Genomic DNA, 18,462 nt, shown 5'->3' with positions numbered 1-18,462 from the left:
GATATTAATAAGGAACCAGCAGATCAAGTAGCTTTTGGAATAAAACACCAATTTTTTTAAAATTAAACACTATCTAAAGATTTGCATCGAAGCGTTTATTTTTGATAGTGATTTTAATCACTGTCAGATATCATTTACTTGATCCAACTATGCCACGTCACCACTGTGCCGCGACCCCCCTGTGCTGGGTTTTTAACCTATATTCTACTATTAGACCCTTATTGTTCAATAATAAGAAAATTTCATTCGAATTTAAAATATTAAAATAAATATCAAGTAGTTTTAATTTTACCATTGTTATGTAGTAATTAAAAGTACTTTTAATATCATAACTAATTATTTTAGTTAATTATCCAAAAAATTACATATTTAAAAATCGCTAATTTTCGATATTTTTTCAATTTTTTTTTACTTAAAATTGCCATAACTTTTTTAAAAATGACCGAATCAATATAACTTTTTTTTTATAGATACCTTAGGTATTCACTTATCATTTTATATATTTTTGTTAACATTTAACCCTTAACAAGCCCAAATGAAGGGTTTCAAAATGGTAACTTTTTCACAAAAAATTAACTTTTTCAATTTACTTTTGAAAGTGTTGCGGAAATACTGACACTTTTATATATATCTTAAATTAAAGCTAATGTAGTATACTTTAATATGGAAAAAAAATTTCAGACTTTATTTTGTTTTCATAGTGAAAACTAACATCAAAATTAATAAAAAAATTCTTTTTTATATTTTTAATTTTATAATGCTATAACTTTAAAATAAATGAAAAATATATCGATCAATACAATTTTTTTATAATAAATATTATTTAAATACTATTTACATTTGTTATACTCTTTTTTTTAAATAAAACCATTTCCCTTTATATATTTATATATATATATATATATATTTCATACTATTTTTAATTGCTATACTTAATATTTATTTATATATTACACTTATAAATCATAAAACTTGTAATTAGGATATAAATATGGAAATAGGAGATCATGTAGTTTTCGGAATAATCCACCAATTTTTTAAAATTAAACACTACCTACAGATTTGCATAGAAGCGTTTCTTATGATAGTGATTTTAATGACTGTCAGATATCATTATATTTGACCCAACTATGCCACGTCCCCACTGTGCCGCGATTCCACTGTGTTGGGTTTTTTATTTTAATTTAACTATACTTCAATATGTTTTTTGATAAAATCAACTATAGGTAACGTTATTATGAATATTACTTATTTGAATTTTGATTCAAACCTATTAAAGCTAACTAATAATAAATGTTCACTTAACCTAACTTAACTTCACTTTAGTGTACACTAATATACACTTTATATATATATGTATTAAATAATATTGTATATTATATTATATTTGTATATAGAGGTATTATTAAAATATGAGCTTTTAAAGATAATAGAATGGTTAGTGGTCGTTTTGACAAAAATTATATTAATTTCATTTTGCGAGATTCTGAAACTGTTATGAGAAGCAACATTTTGGTTATAATACTATTTCTTTAAATATATTATAAAACACATTCATTTAAGGAAAACGTTAGTAGGCTAAGTTGTGTCCACAAAAATAATGTTCTATTGTATAGTATGTGACAATTCAATTATTGAAGGTAGAAAAATGTTTTATTCTTCAGTTCCTATAAAAATGAAAAATTCGTTTAAACCCTTTTACATATTAGGGCTGTACACATATTATATAATATAAAAATACAAAGATCAATTGAATTTTATAAATTAGTATTGGTTTGGTTTCACATGAGATTATATATAATGTGTCATTTTATAAATTAATCATACTAAATGTACTTACTCTAAAATCTTTTTTATAAATTTATTTTTAATAAAAATTATATAAGTGAATACAGTTTGAAATTCGAGTTAAGTTTAGTCGATATTAGTTAAGACGCCAAAAATTTAAAAACCATGTACCATACGATTACTCGACTACGACGTTCACACGTGTTTAGTAGACTGAACCACTGATTAAACTTGCAACTGAAACTTCCAGTAAACTGAACAACGCCTTTGTCTACCTAATTCTATTAATATGTTTTATTGCTTAGCGAGAATTATTAGAATTCGAGAGCATATCAAAATGTATATTTTACACCTGTACTATTTGTTTCAATTGGATAATGCATGCTATTTAATTTACGCAAGATTAATTTATGCCCGAAATTATTATAACTAAATTAAAAATTATAAATATATTTAAAATATTAATAGCCACAAGAGATCAATGCTGGATATATTATTATAATTAAGTTTATGAAAATTTCCAGAACAAAAATCCCATTATAATTATTTAACGATGACCATTTTTGAATACTTTATTTTTAATATAAACTAAAAAGTATTAAAAGAAACTTTCAAATATATATTATAACTATTAAGTTAACGATTATTTTTATTAAGTAGACATAATTATAGTAAAAAGATAAATGTTAACGATTGTTTACCTTATTAAAATGATTAATTTTTTTTTATTATCAATGATAATTTTTTTGTTTCATTGAAAAGATTTATTTTTTCTCAAAGAAAATATTCATAAATGCTAATGCCTTATTTTACACTTGATACCCGGTGCATTGTTCTCTGTTTAGCAATATCTACTCAATTGTCTTATAAAGACATAATACCAATAAAATGGACGTGATTTTAAGTGTTTACTTTTGTTTAATTGTGATAACGACAATACTGTACCCTTTAAAAATCATATGGATTATTTTATTGTTATTATTAAAAAATCTGCATGAATTTTCTTAGTTGGTTAATCATCGGTCTTTTTAAAAATTTCATTGTTCAATTATAATAAATAATTTAATAATAATATTTCTTATAAATAGTAAAAAAAGTGTTTTTAGTTATTATATAGAATACTGGCCAATAACTCAACCGAGACATAATTTTAAGTTGTAAAACAAAACGGATATTTATATAAATTTTACATAAAATACGAAGATATTTGATTAAAATCATTCAAAAAACGATAGAATATATCTATGAAATATTCTTATTAATAGAATAGTCTTTTATTATTCGTGACTATCGAATAATTTAATAGTTACTTTTTAATGTTTCCCATCATCAAATTTAGTTTGCTTAGTAGATCAGAGAATAAAAATTTTGAGTTAAACCATTATTCTAGCTGAAATCAAAATATTTATGAAAATGGATAAAAAAAAAAAAAATGATTTTTTACTATATCAGTGACTTAAAATAAAATAAAAATATGTTTAATTCTATGATTCATATCCAAAATATAAAAATGGGATTTTGAGATTTTCATTAATGTTCATAGAGAAAGATGAATTTTAACATAATAAAAAAATTTTAAAAATTAATTTCGTCCGAGATGTTTTTTCTATTACATCAAAAGTTGTCCAATTACGTAGAGATAATATTGAAATTTTATGTTTGATACTACTCTTCTGCAGTATTATTAAAATTGACATGTTAGCTTTTGAAAAATAATCACAGATTCTATTTAAAGTGTAACTGAAAAAAAATTAAAAAACTATACATATTGAAGACTTTTCCTACCATAAAATTCTGTATACGCCACTGAAAATAGTAAGGCCAAAATCTAACGTCTTACTGACTATTCGTCTGTTATTACTATTTTATATACTTCCCATCAAATTTTTTTTTAATACACTTACAAATTACACAATTATAATATTATATGGAGTGTATTTTATAGTTTTTTTGATAAACTTAAGACATATATTTGTTTGTTCAACTATATAATTAATAGCTAAAGATGTAGCGTGCCCAGTAGATGCACTACTTGCTGATACAGTTAAAGTTGCTTAAGTTAGTCTGAACTCGACAAGAAAACACGCCTTAAATTCTTTAATGGTTAAGTTGGGTTATTACAAGAGTTAACATACCTATAAAACGTACCTTATCTCAAGAGAGGAAGGCGGGAAACAACAGCATTTAACTTTTATTTTATAGAAACCAGTTCATTTAAAGTTGTTTGGTGTTAAATTAACCTTTTGATGAATAATCGGAAAAAAATTAATATCATACATGATTTTTTTTTATTTTTTGGTCCAGAAAAATCTTTAAGCCTTCTACCCAAATGACAGTTTATGTAACATTGAATAAATGTCTATTGTTTTATTTTTTATACGTAATTAGGTAGTATACATTGAAATGTATATTGAAAAAATTGAAACTATATTTTAATACTATATGTGAAAGTGTTTGATGGATCATTGAGTCATTTTTATTTTAGAGATGATCAATTATATCAGGAAAATATAAAATCTATTTTTATGGTAGTATATAATCTATTAGCTTCGATCAAAGCTAAGAAGATATTGGTTTTCTGTTGTTTTGTGTTTTATGACTGTCCATGAAAATTCTCACCACTCACTAGACCGATTTTAATAAATAATACTTTAAAATAATAACCCGATTTTAATCTAGTTCAATCTATCAGCCCCGATCATTTGAAAAACCAACTCAATTTTGGACATTTTAAAAATTATTCCGGAAGATCTTACAACTTTTAACCTATATCATAATTAAAGTTTTAGAAATATACTACAATATAAAAATAAATAAAATTGGCGTGGCGATTATTTTTGAGCAATCGATTGTCAAAACAAAAAAATTCGCAAGTTTTACAAAAAAAATATTATTTTCAATTAAGTAAATAATTTGACAAGCATTTACTTTTTTTTCATTTTTTACGACTCATTAAGGGTAATTGTGGTCTTCTTTAAAATGGAGTTTCTTAGTCATGTATACTCCAGGATGAGTAGTTAATTCATCGCCAGAGAGAGGGATGGCAACTCCAATTACTAAACTGATGATTCGTTTAGTAAACGGAGCCAATTGTGACCGAGTCTCGAATCCGAAATCGTGCACATCAGACACTGCCATGTTACCAAATCGGCTACACCGTCCGTCAAGTATTTAATATTTCAGTGAAATTTTTAAACACAGACATTTGTATTTTAAAAATATATAAATTGTGAAATTTTAGCAGAATTGCTTCGTAGTGTTTTTATTACAGTGATGATAATTGATGTCAAATATCATCTATATTTGTCTCAAATATCCCGCGCTCACAACTATGCAACAACCCTGCTGTTCTATTTTTTTTTTTTAATTATTATGTATCAGCAAGAAAAAATAAATTGAAAAATGATGGGACTCACAATTGACTAATATTAAAATGTTTTTTAATTCGTAGAAGCAAATTAACAAACGACAATAATAATTAAAACAATTTATTTGTGGTTTTAATTAGATGTATAAGCATTCATTGGTCAAATTGTAACGCAAAGTTAACAATAAAAAACTGCTTACTATTTAATTGAGATTAATTAACTATTGAGAATACAGAAAGCAACTAATTTTTTTTTGTAGATGTCTATAGCTATAAATGATCTATTAATAATATGTAGTGTTTTTGATATTTCCACAGGGTTTCGAAAATTTGTTAAACTTTTCAACATTTGTTAAAAATTAGATTACTTTTTTATTTTATTTTTCTATAATTTACACTTTACTCGTACGGAGTGATTCATACGGGATTTATCACGAACTACTTAAAGTATTATCCACTAAAAACAGCTTTTTTATTATTAATTTAAGAAATAACAATAATTTCTATATCTAATTTTTTTTTCTGACTCCGTTGTTACTTTCGGGTAATATTAAATAATATCACCCATAAATAATTTTATTTCAACTGTAGTGATCATAAATTCCTTATGGGGCTTTATATTTAACTTGTTTGTTGCTGTCGACCAGCCATTTTCTTAATTCGATCATTATCTATTAAATAAGCTGGCTAATTATGAATGTTGATATTTAAAAAATAAAATTGATATCCTTATAAGGTATAAGGATAAATATAAAAAATACTTTATGATTGATCTTTAATTTGTTATAACTCTATTAAAATATGTATTGTTCTACGTGCTTTTTAAGAGAAAAAAAATCTATTTTTTAATACAATTTAAGACTGAGTAGCGATCGTTCCAAGTTGCAAATATGATTAATTAAAATAATTATTATTGTGGTGTGTGGCCGTTTATTGACGTTATTACGATGGACATTTTTAGAAATTATTCCTATTCAATTTTTGAGGTTTTTTCCATAAAAATCATATCAATAGTTACTTGTTTTCATATCAAATCTTATATATGCACTTTATCGTTATTATACACTTATGAATAGCTTATTACTAATTTGCTCATACTCAATGTAATACATACAATACAAATGAAAAACTAGGCACTTATTACATGATTACCAACTTTTATTTTTGCTATTCAATATTTTTAATACACATAATCCTAAGCAAGAAAAATTTTCTTGTAAAAAATATTGTTTATCTATTTTCCTGAGTAGTATCAAAACTATAGGTCTGCAAAAAAAACTTTAAAATATTGTACACAAGTAATTATAAATATGAAGAATCATATAAAGGCAGTAACAGAGGCGCAATCTGAACAAAATGTTTGTGGGTCTATCTTAATATCTTATATATATTTCTATATAAATTAACAAGCAATTTTCATAATTTTCGGCGGTAAGGGGGTTTCAGCCTTCACAAAATATGTGATAAAATTAGAGAGGACTAAGACCCTCGGACCTCCTAGATTGCGTTTATGGACAGAAGCAAATAACTAAATGATACAATACGTTTAAGTAAACTAATATATTACCTGATCTAGTCTAACACTTTTAATCTTAAACAATAACAACAGTGTTCAATTAATAAGACATAATTTGTAATACAGGATCAGTTACCCACCCAAAGGCGTATAAAAAATACCAGATTTAATCCCCTTTTTGAACCAAAAAATTACACGATATATGTATAATGTAGTACTACTGAGATTACTTTTATAAATTTTCAAGTTAGAATCTTTAGTAAGTAATTGATTCTTTATACAAACATAAAAAAAAAATATTCTTGTTTAATTGACTTATAGCACTGTAGTTCTGTTTACTGCTTTTATAAAAAATATTGAAATTTTAAATTGATAATAATTTATTGTTAGAATTGTAAATATGAATATATAAAATTTCTTTTTGTGATAAAATATGTAATAAAATACAATTTTAATTAATATAAAAATAACATAATTATACAAAATTCATGATAACAATTGTAATAATTTCAAAGTTGAAATATGTAATTAGTAAGCAGAGTGTAATTCGAAGTAAATCGAGTTCATTTAGGCGCTGGTGCTGATAAACACATGTTGTAGATATCGATATGAAGTTGTAAACGAAACACAATGCAAATCAAACCAGACTCCAGGTTGATAATGAATACTAATGCATTATATTATCTCGAAAATAAGATATGATTGATCATCTTAATAATCAACTTAGATTATTCAATGTTGTGAATCGTAATGTTCTTTGAAGTCCAATTAATAATAATTATCGAAAATGAAAAAATAAGTCATAGATAGAAATAAAGTATTTATTTCTAAAAATTTTACAATTAGTAATTAAGTTACTTCTATGGTAAATATTAAGTACTACGGTTTATTTTGATTTATAATGATTAGTTTATTTTATATAAGAATCATTAAAAAATGATCAGTTGGAATCTGCATGAAAGGTAAACTTTATACATTCAATTTATTTTATAATAGTAATTATAAACACAAAAAACTTGAAAATAACTGACAAATAATTGAAAATTATTGTATAATATCAAGGTTTCGAAAAATTATTAAAAAATAACACATGTATTCAAAAACTTCAATTATTTGCTCTGCTTTCAATCAATGGGAACTTGTTTTACATGTTTACGCTCTAAGAGTATTACCAGACCAACAACACATTGTAGTAGTTTTAATGATTGTGATAATGTTATAGATAAACGAGTTACAGGTAAAAAATTCATTTTAAACTAATTTTCTTTTTATAAGTTAATTAAATATTTTACATTTTCATCAATATTTGTGTGCACAGATAAGCAAAAATAAACTCAAAACAGTGTTCTAGTTCTTTATTATTTTCATTATGTGTAATTTATCTTATCTATTATCAAGTATTTAGATTAATAACTGTGGAAAATCCAAAATTAAAATATTCAGTTATGTGATTTTAAATGAAATATTTATCATCAAAAGATGTACTAAAGTTTTTAAAATTAATTTATTCTAATTAATCATAGGTAACTAATCTATTAGTATTCCTATTAATTTTTAACTTTTTTTATAGTTTTTAAAAACAGTGCACAAGTTTTCTAACCATACTTTTAATAATCCGATTACTATATTTTATACTAAAATAGTTTAATAATTTCAAAATATTCATTTGAGAAAATAACCATTTCTATTTATCATATCATTGTGTGATAAAATTGTGTTTAAATTTCTATTTGTAATAATTATCGAAGATACATTATATAATATACTCTATTATGTTATGTTAATACATTGTTTTTCATCTTTTTACCAAGGTACAGTCTTTTTGAGTTTTTCAATTACTAGTGAGTTCTATCATAATTTATAAATCATGTATTGGGGACTCTAATTAATTAATTATTAATGGGAAATTCTAAGTTAGCATATACTTAATTAAAAAATAAGAAGTTTTGTATATATTTTTATAGTATTATTGAGAATCTTAGGTAAATAAATACTGTGGTCATGTTTTTTGCCAAATATGATAAAGTAGGGTAATTTTAAATCTAATTTTTAGATAAATATATAAGTTTTTATTCTGAATTTATATTTAATATGATCGCAACATATATAAAGACCAGAACTTCTCAATCTAAAATTAAATCTGCTAAATATTCTAAGAGAAAAAATTAATTTACAATTACTTCATTAGTTAACATTTTCTCCTTTTCACCCTACTTAATAAAATGTTATTTTTACAAATTTTACCAATCAGGAAAAATAATCTAAAATATCTACCCATTTATTTTATGATTTTTCATCTTTTTAAATATTTTATCTTTAAAAATGTCCTGTTTTTAATCATTTTTCAGAGCCAAGTTGTAATGAAATAGTTTCCCCTGTGATATCCATGAATAATGGGGCACATAATGTCCCAAGTATTGCAGCAGATAGCAATGATAACTGTAGTATTTTTCGTTCCTCATTTACTTGTACTTTGACATCAACACTTAACAAAACCAATATGCGTTTAAATAATTTTGCTGCTAAGAGCTTTCAGTCAAGGGTTCAAAAATTATTTGATTGCTACAAAGATTCTGTTGAAGATTTAATATTAATTGATGGAATTGAAAGATTATGTAGTGATTTACAAATGTCTCCTGAAGAATTTCGTATTCTTGTATTGGCATGGAAATGTGATGCCCATCAAATGTGTAGATTTACACGAACAGAGTTTATAAATGGTTGTAGTTCACTACAAGTAGACACAATACCGTTGATGAAAATAAAATTAACTGAAATGACCAATGATCTCAACTATAATAATGAAGAGTTCAAAAGTTTATATAGGTAAATTAATTAAAAATTTATATTAGTTGAATTAATGCTAAAAAAGTTTTTATATCAACAAATTTATTAAAAAATGAAACATTAAAATTATGATTTTTATACAAGTATCAAAATTTTAAGGCTTCAAATTATTTGTACAAAATATAATAATACTTATTTAAAATATTTAAGAATAAATAATTAAAATGAAGAAGTAGGATTAGATAAGTAGTACCGAGTATTTAACATTTTTTAACAACTGAAATTTTTTTTAAAAATATTTTATGGATTCTTTGATTATTAAAATAATAAAATAATAATATTAAAAAAGTTATCAGTTAGATTTGTATACTTGACTATTATTCAGAATTAGCCACTGAAAAATAAACAATAAAATATTTAAATTAATGTAAATTTAATAATTAAATTTAAAAAAAAATTAATAAAAAAAATTATTTTTTTTTATTTTAAATTTTGTTGGTTTTTTTTATTGTAAATGAAAATATAATATTTTTAAAATATTTTTAGTTTATAAACTAATTAACAATTAAATATTGACATAAAGTTATTCAAAATATGTAACAGTAGCACATAATAATCCAAAAAATAAAATTAATCAATTAGTATAATATAACCTATTGAACTATTAACTGTTTTGTAATATTTTAATAATTTATTTTGCTATTCTTAAAGTTTTTATTTCACTAATTTTATCATTTTATTATTTTTATACATATATTTATCACTTTAACATTGTAATTCTAGATTTACATTCAAATTTGGCTTAGATAATGTTGTGGGGCAACGAATTTTACCAGTTGATACAGCCATTGTATTGTGGCAACTAGTTTTCAGTAAACGCAAACCAGCAATACTTCAACGTTGGCTTACCTTTTTGGAAACTCAAGATAATATTAGAGGCATTCCTAAAGATACTTGGAATATGTTTTTAAATTTTGCAGAATCAGTCTTTAATGGTGACTTATCGAATTATGATGATACTGAAGCTTGGCCAAGCATATTTGATGACTTTGTTGAATATGAAAATGATCAAGCTAATCAAAATATCAGTGATAAGGGGATTGTAAAGAAAAATAATGATATTTCTTAGAAAAAAAATTATCAAAATGAATATTATTTTGTTTAATTTTTTTTTTTGCAATATGTGAATAAGAAATTTTTTTTTACTTTTATAATCTGATTAAAAATAAATTATCAAATTTAACTACACTTTTATTGGCCAAGGAAAAATAATTTTCTGTTTAAAGTTGAAGTTATACAAATATCTTTCAATAACCATCTCAATTTTGAGTACATATTTGACTAATTATAATTTATTTTGGGTTCTTTTGACAAAACCTGCTTATCAAAATTAGCTTGTATAATATTAAGTAATTATTAAAATTTTATTTTGTTAAATAAGACGAGGTCAATTTATTATATATTATGAGTATTAAATTAAATGATTAAGGTTCCATGCTTATAGTTTAGTAAGGTGATATTATTATATTTTTAACTTTTATGTCTGTGTTCAGTTAAAATTAAATTTTTTAAAACTTCTCATGTGTAATATTATTAAAAATATATTTTAAGAAAGAGATTTGTATTGACAAAAATTATATTTTTTTAAATTAAAAAAAAATATTAAAAACAACATTGACTATATTTTAACATTGATAGCATATACTAAAATTTTTAAGTAAGAAAAAGACTAAAAATGATAGTCAACAAAATCCCTGTGATATTTTCATGTATGGATTACTACTACCATTGCATAAATTTTGTTAAAGTTGTGTGATTATTTTCCTTTACTTTAAATAATAAGTAATGTTAATTATAATGATTTTCACCAGTTATGTTGTACTGTATATACTTTACTTAAATTATTACATATAGTAACCATACCTTATGTAAATATTTTTGTAATAATATATACATTTAATTTATTATAATTGTATGGTATGTATAAAATATTATTTATTTCTATAGTTTTTAATTTAAATTTCTTTTAGACTCGTATTAATATTGAGTTACATAATAAATGTGCATAGTAAAATAGTCAAGTGAGGTTCATTATTGGAATATACTGTAATTATCTGTGTATAATGTTTATATCATGAATATTCTAGAATAATAGAAGTTCTAAACTTTATTTAATATTCTTCTTTGGTGTTATTTATTTATTTTATTTATTGTTTCTGATACAGGCATTAGCCCAAAAAATACAATATGTAATTGACAGTTAATATACAACTTAAAATTATCATAAAACTAGAAATATGAACATTATTAGATGAAATTCAATAAAATTGAATTGGACAAGAAGAAAAAATTGAAAACATAAGTAAAAATTTAAAATACAAAGAAAGGCTAAATGACTCCATTAAGAACAAAAAGAATTTAAAAAATCAGGGTCATTATTTGCAGTACGCATTAAACGGGGGAGAGAAGAATTAAATAAATAGCTAGTAGATGAAGGAGGAATTAGGAAAGGGGCAGTATATCGAGTTGAGCGGGCAGGTACCCGTAAGTTCAACTTAGAAAGAAGGACAGGAGAATCAATTAAACCTGCTAAGAGTTTGGAAAGGAAACGGATATTAGACTCATGTCTTCTGGCGGATAAGGAAGGAAGTTGCAAAAAATTTTGAATAGGAGTTAAGTCATGGGGTGGATGGGGTATATTAAGGACAAGAGCAGCAGAGCGTAAAAATTTACGCTGCACTCTTTCGAGCATCATAGAGTCAGTAGCTGTGTAAGGATCCCATAACACCGAACCGTACTCAAGGATAGGGCGGATCAGAGAGCAAAAAAGACTTTTTAGTGGTTTAGAGAGGTGAAATTCATGAGAAATTCTCTGAATGAAACCTAAAGTTTTTAAAGCCTTACAACAAACTTCTTCNATTCTTCTTTGGTGTTATGTAGTTAATTGATTGTAAAATATAGTAGATCTGAACTTAATATTTTTATAATTTATTTAAAATAATGGTAACTATTAATAATTTATTATTAAATAATTAATATCATAATTTATTAAAATGTATTCATATCAGGTGCCTTGGTGCATGTTGTTTGCTGACGATATAGTGTTAATAGGAACAAATAGGGAGGAAATTAATCAAAGGCTAGAGGTGTGGAGATCAGCTCTTGACCAAAAGGGTTTAAGAATAAGTAGAAGTAAGACAGAATATATAGAGTACGAGTTTAACAAAGGAGAACAAGATGTAGGTGACATGAGGATGTCAGTTACAATAGGCGAGAACGTGATTGGAGAGGTGGAGAGTTTTGGAGTCAGTTGTGCAAAAGAGTGGTGGTATTGACGAGGATGCAAGACAGAATTAAGTGCGGGTGGTTAAAGTGGAGAGAAGCGTCTGGCGTCTTATGCGATAAAAGAATTCCAACGATGCTGAAAGGTAAGTTATATAAGAATGTAGTGAGACCAGCTATGATGTATGGTTCAGAGTGTTGGCCGGTTGAAAAGAAAGTAGAGCAGAGAATGAGTGTAGCAGAGATGAGAATGCTTAGTTGGATGAGTGGAGTGACTAGAGAAGATAGGATAAGGAACGAGCATATAAGAGGGAGTATAGGTGTAGCGTCAATCGTGGATAAAATGAGAGAAAATAGACTTAGATAGTTTGGTCATGTTATAAGGAGAGAGGAATCGGAAGCTGTAAGAATAGTTATAGAAATGAATGTTGAAGGAAGAAGAGGTAGAGGAAGACCAAAAAAAGATGGAGGGATACAATTGAATGCGATATGAAGGCAGCTGATGTGAGCATAGATGATGTGGGAGATCGTGTCAAGTGGAAGTTTAGGATAAGGGTGGCCGACCCCATGTAGTTGGGATTAAGGCGAGGAAGAAAAAGATGAAGATTAAAATGTATTCATATAAATCTTATGTTTTACAAATAAATAGAAATTCAATACTTATTTAAATTTGTATTAAACACGTTATATATATCAAATATAGAATTGTAAAAAAAGTTGTATTATAAATGATATATATTTTTATAAATGAGTCATATAGAAACATGTTACCAAAAAAATTGGAATATTTTATACTGATAGTAGCACATACAAGTAGAGTAAAAAAATTCATAAATTACAAAGTAAAATGATTATATTTTGTAGTTGAAACCTACTATCATATTAAACTTAATTTGTCAATTAATACTTTAAAAACATTAGAAATAAATGATTTAAATTGTGCCTATATGCATAAAGCTGGTTAAGCAACTTTTTATTTGATAAAGGGGATTTTTTTTAATTTTTAAGGATAATAGTTTTCAAATTTGAAAAGAAAACAGTAGTACAGTGGAGTTGCAGCATAGTGTGGACATGGCACAGATGGGATAATGGGTGACTGTTAATTATGAATTTTTAAAATTGCATAGTGTCATCCCCTAGAATTGTTTGAATACCCAAAAAAAACAATTGTGTAAAAATTGATGATGATTGTCAAACTCTAAGTCGTGCCCCAAGAGGATTAAAAATGATACCCTAAGGGTAGCTTTTTAGTTTTTTTGTCTATCTCAAAAACATTAACTTTTATGAAAAAGTTCATAGTTTTATTATATTTTTTATTATATTATTCATAGAAACTATTTTATAGATATAATATTTTTCTATAAAAAAGATATCTAAAAAAATTGTTATTTAGCCTAATAAAAAATGGAAAAGCAAATGTTCTATATTTACCGTTAAAACTATTAACTTGATTTATTTTATAAACAGTCCACTGTACAAAAAAAATGTGTCACACAAAAGTTGTTTTAAATTAAATTTTCTATATATTTTTTATCTAACATTTTTTTGACATTACCTATTAATTTATTACGTAAGTTATTACCATTTTAAAATATAGACTGTTAGTGAGACATGTGTATAAACATTTATCATTAGACATATTTCAGACGCAATCCTCATTCCGTCTAGGTAAAACAATGTTAATAACTACTGAAATAATTTGTCGAAAGTTATTATCGATCAACCATTTTCTTATAATATGAATGTGGCTAATATTATTTAAGATAATATATAACTAGGGTAATATAGGGGACTATGGAACCCCCCGCCTCACCCACTCACCCTCCTATCAGTGGGCGTGGAGGAAGTGTACGGGGGGAATTAAATCCAACGTAAACTAACCTATGTAATGGAAGGGGGGGAACGACGAAACCTTACGTAAACTAACCTAATGCTGGGGGAGGGAGAGGATGAAACCCAACGTAAACCAGACGCTTAGGTAAGCATATTTCTAGCATCGAATGTACAAATAATTTCTAAGAATTTTATCATCGACTACCAGACGCTTAGGTAAGCATATTTCCGACATCAAAGATATCATTATATTATAACGCTCATAAGAGTCTGTAATTTTATGAGGAAAAAATTGTGCCGCTGTCTGTATATTATTAAATTTATAGTTATAATTTCTAAGAATTTTATCATCGGCTACCAGACGCTTAGGTAAGCATATTTCCAACATCAAAGGTATAATTATAGTGTAACGCTCATAAACGTCTGTAATTTTATATGAGAACAATTGCGTCGCTGTCTGTGTGTTATTAATATTAAATGTACAAATAATTTCTAAGAATTTTATAGTCAGCTATCAGACTCTTAGGTGATCATGTTTCTAACATCAAATGTACCACCGTACAGTAACAATGATTGTCGTATGTATTTTATACAATATTTTAAAGCTTACTCCACTGACCCATAAATACATTGCTATATCACATATATTGTTAAACGAACGCCGCCGCTTCACTCCGCCCACCATTCGACCGGACTGGTAGAGAATCGGTGTAGCTAAATATTCTTCTAAAATTAGACGTTAAATAGAAATTATGATAAATATTTTTATGATAACATTGCTATAATCGGTTACCAGATGCTTAGGTAAGCATATTTCCAACATCAAAGGTATCGTTACTGTACAACGATCACTGTCGTATGCATTTATTTTTTACATAGTATTTAATCTATCTGCTTTTGATTTATGTAATAAATAAATGAAATATAATAAGGATAAGGTACTAAAATAAATAACACATTTTTTTTAGTCAAATATATACAGAGTGATTTTTTTATCATAACCCACTCAATTACTTGCAAAATAATAATAATTTAAACATTTTTTTGTTTCATTATCTTTAGTTACACATTATTCTTGAATTATTAACTATTTAAAACTTTTTATGTTCATCCCTTATGCCTTGGAAGGGGGTCAACTTTGTTTTTTTAAATGGTAACACATATTTTTAATTTAATAAAATGTTTGAGTTTTTAATTTAATAGTAAATGGCATTTGAATTTTTAATATAACTTAATTCGTTTATTAGATATAATCATTTAAAGTTTCAAATTTTTGAATTAATATACAGGTATAATACACAAGGGATTACAAATACAGGTAGCTAATTGGTTTTTTATAACATCGATATTAGCAGGTACACAGCATTGTTATTATCAATTGTAGTAAGGCACATTGTTATGAGTTTATAAATACACTAACTGACAATACAGAAAGTATATCTATTGATAATCATAATTGATAATAAACAATCCGTGACTGAGACAGCAATGTCATAAAAATCCAATTAGCTACCTGTATTTACAATCCCATGTGTATTATACATGTATATTAATTAAAAAATTTGAAACTTTAAATGTTTATATCTAATAAGCTAATAAAGTTATATTAAAAATTCAAATGCTATTTACTATTAAATTAAAAACTCAAACATTTTATTAAATTAAAAATATGTGTTACCATTTAAAAAAACAAAGTTGACCCCCCTCCAAGGCATAAGGGATGAACTTAAAAAGTATTACATAGTTAAAAATTCAAGAATAATGNTACACTTTAATTCTGATTTTAAAATGTTTTTATTAGTCTTTATCATGAATGAGATTTTATACGACTGAAGACGTTCTTCTAGATATTTACTAATGTCTTCAAGTTCATAAGTGCCTTCAGGCACTTTAATTTCTATGTTATTTTCAAGAAGCTCGTTATTTGTATTTATCAAAGTGAATGTATTGTTTGACTTGTCAATATTTGGTATTGAATTACATCCGTAAAATACCAACAACGCAAACTCTAATGCTCCAGTGAATTATATCGGTGAAAAAAAACTTGATGTGACTTCCGACGTTGTGTCATGCAGCGTAAGGATCAGCGATTTGAGCATTGTGATTTTAAAAATTTTAAACACAGCTGACCACAAACGTTTGTGTTATATTTTTGTTTCTGATTATAATTGTATTTCATGCGCAATCCGGTGAAATATTTTTCAAGTTCTAGCGGAGGAGGTAAATTTCCAAAAGAATCAAAATACACCACGTCCTTGCTTTTCTTGAAATACGCTACCCAATGCGTTACTTTTCCACGATCAATATCTAAATTAACAACTGCACTCTCGTATATTTTGGGCTTGACAGGCAACTTATCTCCCGAAAAGACACCGCGGAAATGACTGATTCCGAATGACTCAGCATATTTTATAATATCTAAATCGTTGAGTGCGCGTCGCTTGGGTAGTGTCAATGCTAGTTTTTTTTTGATGTTTCAAATAAAATCCATCACCCTTCTTTTTCCCAGCATATGGATGCAAGTATAATGCATTACCGATTTTTACTGGTTTATTCGAATTAATGTTTTTTCTGACTTCGTGTGCAGCTCTTACAATACTCGATACTCCACCAGCCAACGATCCTAAAGCTGAAAGTCCAGCAAAAATAGGAATGAGTGGCAGCACACCTCCAAATTTAGGTACTTTGATAGTGCGAGGTGTTTTAAATTTTTGTTTCCCCTTTACAGCAACAAGAGCTGCTGCTAATGCTAAGTTTGCCGCACTGTTAATATCTTTTGAATTACGTATAGATTTACGTCCAACTCGTAGTACTCCACCAAAACCCATTCAAATCTTTCTTTTAGGTTTCATGGTATTTGTAACAGCATACGCAACAGCCTTTTATCTAAATGAACTATCGTTCGCTTTTACGCGGTCCCAAGCACGTATTTCCAACTCGTAATCAGCCAAATGCCGTTCTGATAAATCATTTGTTCTTGCGTACGCAATATCATGTTCACGACACGCTGCATCGAGTTTATTTATTCCAGGATCACCACGTGCTAGTCTTTTATTAAGTTTTGTGCCTGGTCCGCAATACTGATACCCTGGAACATGCATTTNGTGTGCCTGGTCCGCAATATTGATACCCTGGAACATGCATTTCAATGGGCAATCGATTAATTATTGAATTAACAATACCGCGTCCTACACTTCACTTCGTCGCACGTCTTGTTCGCACCATTTTCAATTTATATCTGTAAAGGTTTTTTGAATTTTTCATAATTTAAACTCATTCGTTCGACAAGTAATAACGTGCGCTAATAATGTTTTTTGAGAAACAGAAACATACTCTATCATAATGTCGTGGATCTTACAGACCCCATCGAGTCTAAACATGGACCACTGTTACTCAACACAATAAGATGCATAATATGTGGACCATCAAATTGTGGTAAGACAAATGTTATATTTAAATTATTAACTGAGGAAAATGGTTTGCGGTTCGAGCACCTTATCGTTTACACGAAAACCCCGGATCAGCATAAACATAAATTATTAGGTGAGATTATGGATAATGTGGTAAAATTATCTATGTTCACAAACAGTGAAGACGTACCTCCACCCGAAAAATTAGAAGCAAACTCTGTATTTGTATTCGATGATGTGATTTGTGAAAAACAAGTTCATATGACATCTTATTTTTGCCGAGGGCGACACAATGGTGTTGATAGTTTTTACCTAACACAGACGTATTCTAGAATTCCAAAACAACTGATAAGAGATAACACTAATATGATTATACTGTACAAACAAGACGAAACAAATCTCAAACACGTTTATGAAGATCATTGTTCCAGTGATATGAGTTTTAATGAATTAAAAGCATATGTGTTCACAATGTTGGA

At 26.4% G+C, this 18,462-nt stretch overlaps 2 protein-coding genes across 7 annotated transcripts in view; one reads left to right on the top strand and one right to left on the bottom strand.

Annotated features, from left to right (window-relative positions):
- LOC126905345 (sodium-independent sulfate anion transporter-like) overlaps positions 1-2,015 on the bottom strand; it is a 26,924-nt gene extending 24,909 nt beyond the window's left edge. For all 3 annotated transcript variants that reach the window (XM_050684966.1, XM_050684965.1, XM_050684967.1), the window contains exon 1: positions 1,841-2,015. The gene's annotated coding sequence lies outside the window, so the exon portion shown is untranslated. The remainder of the gene's footprint in view (positions 1-1,840) is intronic.
- Positions 2,016-7,411: 5,396 nt separating this feature from the next.
- LOC126905354 (DCN1-like protein 3) lies at positions 7,412-11,635 on the top strand. Of its 4 annotated transcripts, XM_050684989.1 has the most exons (5): positions 7,412-7,633; positions 7,734-7,908; positions 8,483-8,512; positions 9,020-9,497; positions 10,242-11,635. In XM_050684989.1, exons 2-5 carry the CDS (start codon positions 7,803-7,805, stop codon positions 10,585-10,587), a joined length of 960 nt encoding a protein of 319 aa, XP_050540946.1. In that variant the 5' UTR covers positions 7,412-7,633; positions 7,734-7,802; the 3' UTR covers positions 10,588-11,635. The 4 variants fall into 4 exon arrangements, with proteins under 4 accessions (XP_050540946.1, XP_050540947.1, XP_050540949.1 ...); XM_050684990.1 differs by lacking the exon at positions 8,483-8,512 and having other exon boundaries at positions 7,418-7,633; XM_050684992.1 differs by lacking the exons at positions 7,412-7,633; positions 7,734-7,908; positions 8,483-8,512 and adding an exon at positions 8,074-8,194.
- The last annotated feature ends 6,827 nt before the right edge of the window (positions 11,636-18,462 follow it).

This window comes from Daktulosphaira vitifoliae, unplaced genomic scaffold, assembly GCF_025091365.1.
Source record: "Daktulosphaira vitifoliae isolate Bord-2020 unplaced genomic scaffold, ASM2509136v1 Scaffold_4, whole genome shotgun sequence".
NCBI classification, from domain to species: Eukaryota; Metazoa; Arthropoda; class Insecta; order Hemiptera; family Phylloxeridae; genus Daktulosphaira; species Daktulosphaira vitifoliae.
This window is presented reverse-complemented; position numbering and strand designations above follow the sequence as displayed.